Genomic DNA, 9,061 nt, shown 5'->3' on the forward strand with positions numbered 1-9,061 from the left:
TGTCACCAGCTAAAAAATGGTTTTAAGTCAGTTATTTCTATCTTTTGCTGTAGTGTGTCAGTAGGAAATATCTGTTTACATTTCTAAACATCAGTTTGGCCATTAATTGTAATAATGCAGTGAGATTTATGTTTGTGCTCCGCACAGAGATCTGATCTGATTATCATGTCTGTCTGGAGTCACATGAAGAAACAGAACAAACTGAGACAGACTCAATCCAGAAGAACTGACGCTTCAAGATGCTTCAAGAAATCACCTTTTGTTCTGTTTCTTCATGTGACTCCAGACAGACTGATGATGATCAGATTAGATCTCTGTGTGGAGCACAAAAATCTCACTGCATTATTACAATTAATGGCCAAATGAATGTTTGGAAATGTAAACTGATATTTCCTACTGACACACTACAGCAAAAGATAGAAATAACTGACTTAAAACCATTTTTAGCTGCTGGAAATACTAGTGTCCTAATCATTTTGGCCACCACTGTAGTTCACCCAAAAATGAAAACTAGTCCATGTTTTACTCACCCTCGAGGCATCCTAGGTGCTGACAGAGATGAGACCGGAGCAGAATAACGCCAGAGATCAGAGTCAAGCTGGAATGCATATTAAAACCTACGGATGACGTCTCATCAGTGCACAGATAAGATAGCGGCCCTCCCTGATTTACAGCCTGATAGCAGCAGTGATGGGCGCATCTCATTACCATTAGGGCAGTCACAAAAAAAAAAAAATGCAAAAGTGTTGCATTTGAATTTTAGGTGTGCATCAGTGGCGCACGAGATGCGATGACGATGTAGGTGTCGTTGCATTTTAATGCTTTTTTTAGCCTATTCAGTTGAAGCCACTAGATGCGGCGCTGCTACGTTGTTCATTCAAAATATTGCGGAAAAAGAGAACACCAATGCGGAGAAGATCTTGTTTACATCAAAACTGAAACCAAGCCGTTCACACAGAACGCATATTTACTGCATTTTCTATCACTGTTGCACTCGCGTCTCGCACAAGAGAGCCGCATGTTTAGAAAGCCATGTAAAATTAATGTAAGTTGTGTCATGACATCTCTCGGAGGGATTGGCATGTTAATGTACATGATAATGTTAATGTATTTGGTCTTGGCGGAATAGATCTGCAACGCTGCTGCTGCTGCTGCTACCGCCAATACATCCACAACATGCTGCTGTGAGCATGTAAGAAATACTGCTGCTGCAAATATAACATACATGAAATAACCCCCATATAGCATACATGAATCACCTCGTAGCAGATCTATACAGGTGGAGCTGGGGAAGGTGGAGGATTTCTGAAGCAAGCTGCAACTGCAAGCACTAGTCATATATTTGAATGTTGAGCAGCGAGCTCATTGGCTACCGATACAGGAGAGAACCAATCAGCTGTGCCATGTGATGATGTCATTAGGTCAGATTGAGTTAGACCTATCGGACTGCGTTTCATGCCAGAACTCTGTATTTCAACTTTAAAAAAACATGTCTCGAGACTTTATGGCGGTTTTTCCCATCCCACTGCATCTCATGTTTTTAAATGAAAAACTACTACTTGTGGTTGGTTTTCGGTCCTTTGTATTAAACTATATATACATACATGATGCCGTTTTGTTTCTAATTGTTTAAGCAACTTAATTATATATGGTTTATAAACATTATTTTAAACATTATGCACTTTTTTCAAAGATAGTCGTGTTATTTTATTGCTTTGAAGAAACGTGCATTAGTGATATTTTGCTCGATGCGCCCTCTGGAAAGAAGCCAAAAGCTTTTTTCCCCCTAACTGAAATTATCCCTTTTAAATTCGAATATTGATAATATTTTAGTACAAAATTCGAATTTAGTTTTTCAGCCATTCTGACAGCCCTGGTTACCTTGAGTAGTCCTTGTAGACGTCCAGCGAGTGTGTGTCGAGCAGCAGACCGCACCAGGGGAACAGACAGCAGGAGGGCAGGACACTCACGCCCGAGTCCAGCCACTCCACACACACCGGGAAGTTCACCGCCACCTTCTGAGGGTTGATCTGACAGCCGTAATCGGGAACGCCAGCCAGCAGCGTCCTGACAGACAGACAGATGAGTGAGTGAACGTGTTTGGATCCAGGGCTGTAACCACCATAGACATCGAAGAAACTCTTGCACTGATCTGCTGCACTCCATTAAGCAGCGCTCGTCAGTGTCAAAATAATTGAGATAGCCAATCGAATCAAAGTAGGCGGGCTTTACTGTTCACAGAAGCAGAGCGTGCATTTCGGTATGAATCGTCAATTTAATGTTTTAATGAAAGAGAACGAGGTATAATGGAAGTTGCAAATCATTTAATATTAGTCAACTGTTTTACTATAGAACTGTTTAATAGCCAACAGCTTTATCCAGTGATGCAAACTACTCGACCTGACAGTGAGTGAGCGAGACAGAGAGAGATTGAAGTTGCATGTTTGTGATAGTTACCGGAGTCTGTGCGTCTCTACAAACATTGAAGCTGTGAGTTTTACTTCAAAATCAGCGATTTTACCCCCTCTTTGCTGAGAGATATAGTGTAGCGAGTCAGGATTCAGTATCGCTAAAAGTCAGCACGTTTCTGAATGTAATGTTTCCGTGCGCGATCTCCGATCTCTGTGCGTCAATGAAAGCAGCGCATTAATATAGAATGGGAATTAAACTGACTTGGAGTTAAATGGTTTTAATGCACACCTGCATATATATATACACACTGTATATATACATACAGGTGCATCTAAAAAAAAATTTAATATCGTGAAAGTCCATTTTAAAAAAAATTCTAGATTCATTGCATGTAAAGTAAAACATTTAAAAAAAAATGTTTGTTTTAATTTTGATGATTAGAGCTTACAGCTCACGAAAGGCAAAAATCCAGTATTTAAATACACTTTTATATTGCAATAATTTCACATTCAATCTTCAAATGAATGTACAAACAACATAAAGACAGTATATTTTAAATATTTGTTTAATGGCATTTTCTCTCAACTCTCTTCACCTTTTCTGACCCACTTCAGGTCTTAAAGTCGACTGACGAGTTAAATCGGGTGTGTTAGATGAGTGAGAGTTTTGAAAACCATTTCAGAGACATGTTCTTAAATCTGACTCATATAAAATATATTACATGCATGCAGTTTTAAAGCAGCTTTAATCGCCTTTTTGGTAACTTCATGACTTAACTGACCACGACATTGCATGCACGTAGTTTCATTCGCACACTGATATGAAAAGATACAGGCTACAGCAAGTGGCGGCGCGAGCACAGTACCGTTTCTGCTCGTCTGACTCATGTCTGACGCTAAAGTGAAGCTGGAGCGCGTCTGAAACGTCTCCCGTTTGATGTGATCATAAAGACGTTCTGCGACTGAATAAATGCACTTCTTGTCAAGAAATAAAATAGACAAAGGCACCAGTTGTGAGTGGCGGTCAACCCTGGCCTCTGCGTTAATTGTGTTTACGGTTGGGTATCGAAAACCGGTTCCATTTTAGAACCGGTTCCAAATTTCCAAGAACCGGGTATTCGATACGACGCGTGCATTTCGATTCTGCTTAATGACTCCTGCGTTCGCATTTTAATGTGATTAAAAACGATTTTTTTTTTTAGACGTGTATTTCCACTGTAGAAAAGGTTGTTCCGGGCCGAAACGGACTTCTTTCATATTTGTCGACCAATATGCAGAAAACTACGTCAGTATACAGTTTCTGTACCTGAAATTTTGTTCAGTTGTATTTATTGATAATATCGCTAATTGATTTGTTTGTTCCTATATTATTACTGACGGTTTACTTGTCTTTAACACTTTAATATTTGAAATTTATATTAATCTAGTTGTTTTTGCTGTGGTATTTTTTTTTTAAAGCATAGGCAAAATTCCTCTTGCAGTGTTCTTCAGCTGCAACAGAATGCTTTGTAAAAAGACATATATATATATATATATATACACACACACACAGCGGATAAAATAAGTATTGAACACGTCACCATTTTTCTCAGTAAATATATTTCTGAAGGTGCTTTTGACTTGAAATTTTCACCAGATGTCGGTAACAACCCAACTAATCCATACATACAACTAAAACAAAACAAATAAGTTCAGAAATTAAGTTGTGTGTAATAAAATGGAATGACACAGGGAAAAAGTATTGAACACGCTTACTGAAATTCATTTAATACTTCGTACAAAAGCATTTGTTGGTGATGACAGCTTCAAGACGCCTCCTGTTTGGAGAAACTACAGCCGTGGCCAAAGGTTTTGAGAAGTCTGCTGCTACAGTGTTTTTAGATCTTTTCGTCAGATGCTACTACGGTATACTGAAGTATAATTACAAGAATTTCATAAGTGTCAAAGGCTTTAATTGACAATTACAATGAGTTTATGCAAAGACTCAGTATTTGCGGTGTTGACCCTTCTTTTTCCAAGACCTCTGCAATTCGCCCTGGCATGCGGTCTATCAACTTCTAGGCCACGTCCTGACTGATGGCAGCCCATTCTTGCATAATCAATGCTTGGAGTTTGTCAGAATTTGTGGGTTTTTGTTTGTCCACCCGCCTCTTGAGGATTGACCACAAGATCTCAATGGGATTAAGGTCTGGGGAGTTTCCTGGCCATGGACCCAAAATTTCAATGTTCCCCGAGCCACTTAGTTATCACTCTTGCCTTATGGCAAGGTGCTCCATCATGCTGGAAAAGGCATTGTTCATTGCCAATCTGTTCTTGGACGGTTGGGAGAAGTTGCTCTCGGAGGATGCTTTTGTACTATTCTTTATTCATGGCTGAGTTCACTCTCTTGGCTGAGAATCAACCCCACACATGAATGCTCTCAGGATGCTTTACTGTTGGCATGACACAGGACTGATGGTAGCGCTCACCTTTTCTTCTCCAGACAAGCCCCAAACGATCAGAACGGGGATCCATCAGAGAAAATGACTTTACCCCAGTCCTCAGCAGTCCAATCAGTGTACCTTTTGGAGAATATCAGTCTGTCCCCGATGTTTTTCCTGGAGAGAAGTGGGTTCTCTGCTGCCCTTCTTGACACCAGGCCATCCTCCAAAAGTCTTGGGCTCACTGTGCGTGCAGATGCTCTCGCACCAACCTGCTGCCATTCCTGAGCAAGCTCTGCATGGCTGGTGACACGATCCCGCAGCTGAATCAACATTAGGAGACAGTCCTGGCGCTCGCTGGACTTACTTGGACGCCCTGAAGCCTTCTTCACAGCAATCGAACCTCTCCCCTTGAAGTTCTTGATGATCCGATAAATGATTGATTTAGCTGCAATCTTACTAGCAGCAATGATAACTGCACACGTTTCCTTGCAGGTAACCGTAGTTAAGAGAGGAAGAACAATGATTTCAAGCACCACCCTCCTTTTAAAGCTTCCAGTCTGTTATTCTAACTCAATCAGCATGACAAAGTGATCTCTAGCCTTGTCCTCGTCAACGCTCTCACCTGTGTTAACGAGAGAATCACTGACCACCTGACGTCCTTTTGTGGCAGGGCTGAAATGCAGTGGAGATGTTTTGGGGATTAAGTTCATTTTCATGGCGAAGAGTGCAATTAATTGCAATTCATCTGATCACTCTTCATAACATTCTGGAGTACATGCAAATTGCCATCATAAAAAACTGAGGCAGCAGACTTTGTGAAAATTAATATTTGTGTCATTCTCAAAACTTTTGGCCACGGCTGTAGTCGCATGCATTGCTCAGGATCAGCATCAAACAGTCTTCAAATCTGGAAGGTTCTGTGGGCCTCTTTTATGAACTCTAATCTTTAGTTCTTATTTTCTATTGGATTCAAGTCATTCTAGCAGCTCTACTTTCTTTCTCTGAAACCAATCAAGAGATTCCTTGGCTGTGTTTGGGATCATTGTCTCGCGGAAACGTCCAGCCTTGTTTCATCGTCATCATCCTGGTACTGTAGGTGTTGGGACTGAAGCAGCTAATATTAATCTCCACTGACGAGGGGCAGGATTGCTTTCTAATTACTGATAGATTTCTGCTGGTGTCTTGGCTTTCCATGCCTTTTTGCACCTCCCTTTCTTCATGTGTTCAATACTTTTTCTCTGTCATTCTATTTTATTACACAGAACTTAATTTCTGAACTTTTTTGTTTTGTTTTAGTTGTATGTATAGATTAGTTGGGTTGTTACTGACATCTGGTGAAAATTTCATGTCAACAGCACCATTTTTTTGTAACCTGTGATACTTTTTTTCAGGATTCCTTGATGAATAAAAAGTTAAAAAGAAGAGCATTTATTTAAAATAGAAATCTTTTCTAACAATATACGCTACCGTTCAAAAGTTTGGGGTCAGTACACTTTTATTCTTTCTTTTTTTTTAAAGAAATTAAAACTTTTATTCAGTGAGGATGTGTTAAATTGATAAGAAGCGATAGCAAAGGTTTATACTGTTAGAAAAGATTGATATTTTGAATAAATGCTGCTCTTTTTAACTTTCTATTCATCAAAGAATCCTGAAAAAAGTATCGCAGTTTCCAAAAAAATATTGTGGCAGCACAACTGTTGATAATTCTAATAATAATTCGAATTCTGAAGATCATGTGACACTTTATACTGGAGTAATGATGATGGAAATTCAGCTTTGCATCACAGAAATAAATGATATTTTAAAGGATATTAAAATAGAAACCATTATTTTATATTGTAATAACATTTCGCAAGATTACTGTTTTTTTCTGTATTTTTGATCAAATAAATGCAGCCTTGATGAGCAGAAGACACTTCTTTAAAAACATTACAAGACTTACTGATCCCAAACTTTTGACCGGTAGTGTGTGTGTGTGTGTATATATGTATGTATATATACATATGTATAAGTTTGTCTCCCCCAATGTTCAAGACAAGGTTACGGACTTGTTTGGATCACATGCATGTTCATGTGTTGCGTGTGGACGTACGTCAGGAACTCCGTGGCTTTGCTCAGATGAGGCGTAATGAGCAGAAAATCATCCACCAGCCGCATGATACACCTGCCAACGACAGACACACACAATCATTAAACACACACAGGGCTCGAGACTAAGACCAAAAATCTTTTGAGAATGTGCGAGTTAAAAACAAAACAAAAAAAAACACGCAAGACCTGTCACGGACAGCCAGTTTAGTTTTACTTTTCTTTTTGTTTTCGTTTTGAAAAGCTTGTTATCTTTGCCGTTTACCTCCCGTCACGCTATGGAGGCTCTCTTTTATTTATTTATTTGATTCCTCAGTGTTTGCTAAACATTCTGTAATTTATTAGTCGGTATATAATACAGCATGTGGTGTATTCCATTCATTTTTGTTAACAAACGTTATGTAAGCCGTAGCCTACTGTTTTATTGTTGTTGTGCTTTTTAGTTAAGAATAGCAATGAATCCATCTTTTGTTTTAAGTCTTAAAAAGTGAAAGGTGTGTAGATATAAGCAAAACAGATTCATACTATCATAGCAACTTCCAAGGGGCCTCGAGATTTTAAAAGTGTGATTTCTAGACCTAGAAAAGACATGGAAATAAATACAATCTTAAAACGCAACAGATATTTTTATGATGAAAACACACTTTTCTAATTATGCCAAGCTCTAAAACTGGTTAGAAATAGTACATAATTAAAACAACAACAACAAAATCAATCCTTAAATCACAAAAAGCTTATGGATGTAATTCTAATATCAGTCAGACATTGAAGTGAGTTGCAGTTTTTGTCTCTTCTGAGGAAGATTCATTCACTTGTTTGGTCAGATTTATTTAATGTTCATATCTAATTTTGTAAGTGACTTTTCCTTCTGTTGTAAAAATGTTTTCTTTGGATTGTTTGACTACTCAGAAGAGAATATAAGAAAATAGAACTTAATTCATTCGTGTTTCCTGCTAGCTAAATTTTACATACATAAACAAAAATCTGTCTCTAAATCTCTCTTTTCTTTATTTCTAGAGTTGATCTAGAAAAAATTCTGTTAATCTTAAAACAGTGAAAACTGCATCTCTATATTCATCCTATGTGTCCCCTCATGGTGAAAATGTATTATTGCTTATTTTATTTTTGTTGACCTGCAACACATCCCTTACGAAAATTAACCATTTAAAAAACAAAACAAATAAACACGGTTACTATAGTTAAACCATGGTAACCAGAAAGTAACCATGCTTTTGCTATACTAACCATAGTTTAACCATGGTATTTGTAGTAAAACTGTGGTTATACAGAAAACATGGTTACTACACTTTCACTATAGTAAAACCACAGTTAATTTTCTTAATGGATTTGTATTTGTGTATACTTTCTTTTTTCTTTGTTTTGTTTTTATAATTGTACTGCCTTAATGGTTTGATGTTTTTTATGCATAATAAAAAATAAATAAAAATCAGAAAAAAAATAAAGATTTGCGAACCCGCTCTGAAGTTCTGATCTAAATCAATTGATTTTCACCGGAGGAAGCGTTATTATGGATTATGGACTCATATTTGAGTTAAAAACGTCTTAATGCTGGATTAGTTTCAGCTTTTGTCTTCTCCAGATGTTAACTGATGGACTGGAGTGCTGTGGATTACTTGTGGATTATTGTGATGTTTTTATCAGCTGTTTGGACTCTCATTCTGACGGCACCCATTCACTGCAGAGGGTTTTTTAACACTATTTTCAGGACTATGAGGGTGTTTTGTGTATGGTCTCACCCTCCTTTAGCGATGCCCTTCAGCAGTGAGTTCTCCATGTGTCCGTAACACAGGTTACACAGCAGCGCCGACACTGAAGATCCCTGCGGGATTCCACACACCTGACGGAACATCCTGGAACACGGACACGGGCCATGACATCATCACCATCCGAAGACGGACACGTGATGACATCATCAATGAATGAAGGAATGAACTCACTTATTGTCATGGTGGATGATGTAGCTGCTCAGCATCTTCTGGAAGAACTGAAACACGTCTCCACCTCGGACCTCAGACGAGTGCTGACACACAAACAGAAACACACTCACTCACACACAGACACACACACAGACACACACACAGACACACACAGACACACAGACACACACAGACACACACA

General features: G+C 38.5%; 1 protein-coding gene across 1 annotated transcript in view; it reads right to left on the bottom strand.

The window, feature by feature from the left end:
- The window catches only part of tert (telomerase reverse transcriptase), a 31,231-nt gene that overhangs the window by 7,267 nt on the left and 14,903 nt on the right, over window positions 1–9,061 (bottom strand). The window contains exons 7-10 of the mRNA XM_016448258.1: window positions 8,881–8,963; window positions 8,680–8,793; window positions 6,927–6,998; window positions 1,882–2,067 (exon numbers count right to left, since the gene is read on the bottom strand). Coding sequence (XP_016303744.1) covers window positions 1,882–2,067; window positions 6,927–6,998; window positions 8,680–8,793; window positions 8,881–8,963 — 455 coding nt within the window. The remainder of the gene's footprint in view (window positions 1–1,881; window positions 2,068–6,926; window positions 6,999–8,679; window positions 8,794–8,880; window positions 8,964–9,061) is intronic.

Source organism: Sinocyclocheilus anshuiensis, unplaced genomic scaffold (assembly GCF_001515605.1).
Source record: "Sinocyclocheilus anshuiensis isolate Anshui unplaced genomic scaffold, SAMN03320099.WGS_v1.1 scaffold876, whole genome shotgun sequence".
NCBI classification, from domain to species: Eukaryota; Metazoa; Chordata; class Actinopteri; order Cypriniformes; family Cyprinidae; genus Sinocyclocheilus; species Sinocyclocheilus anshuiensis.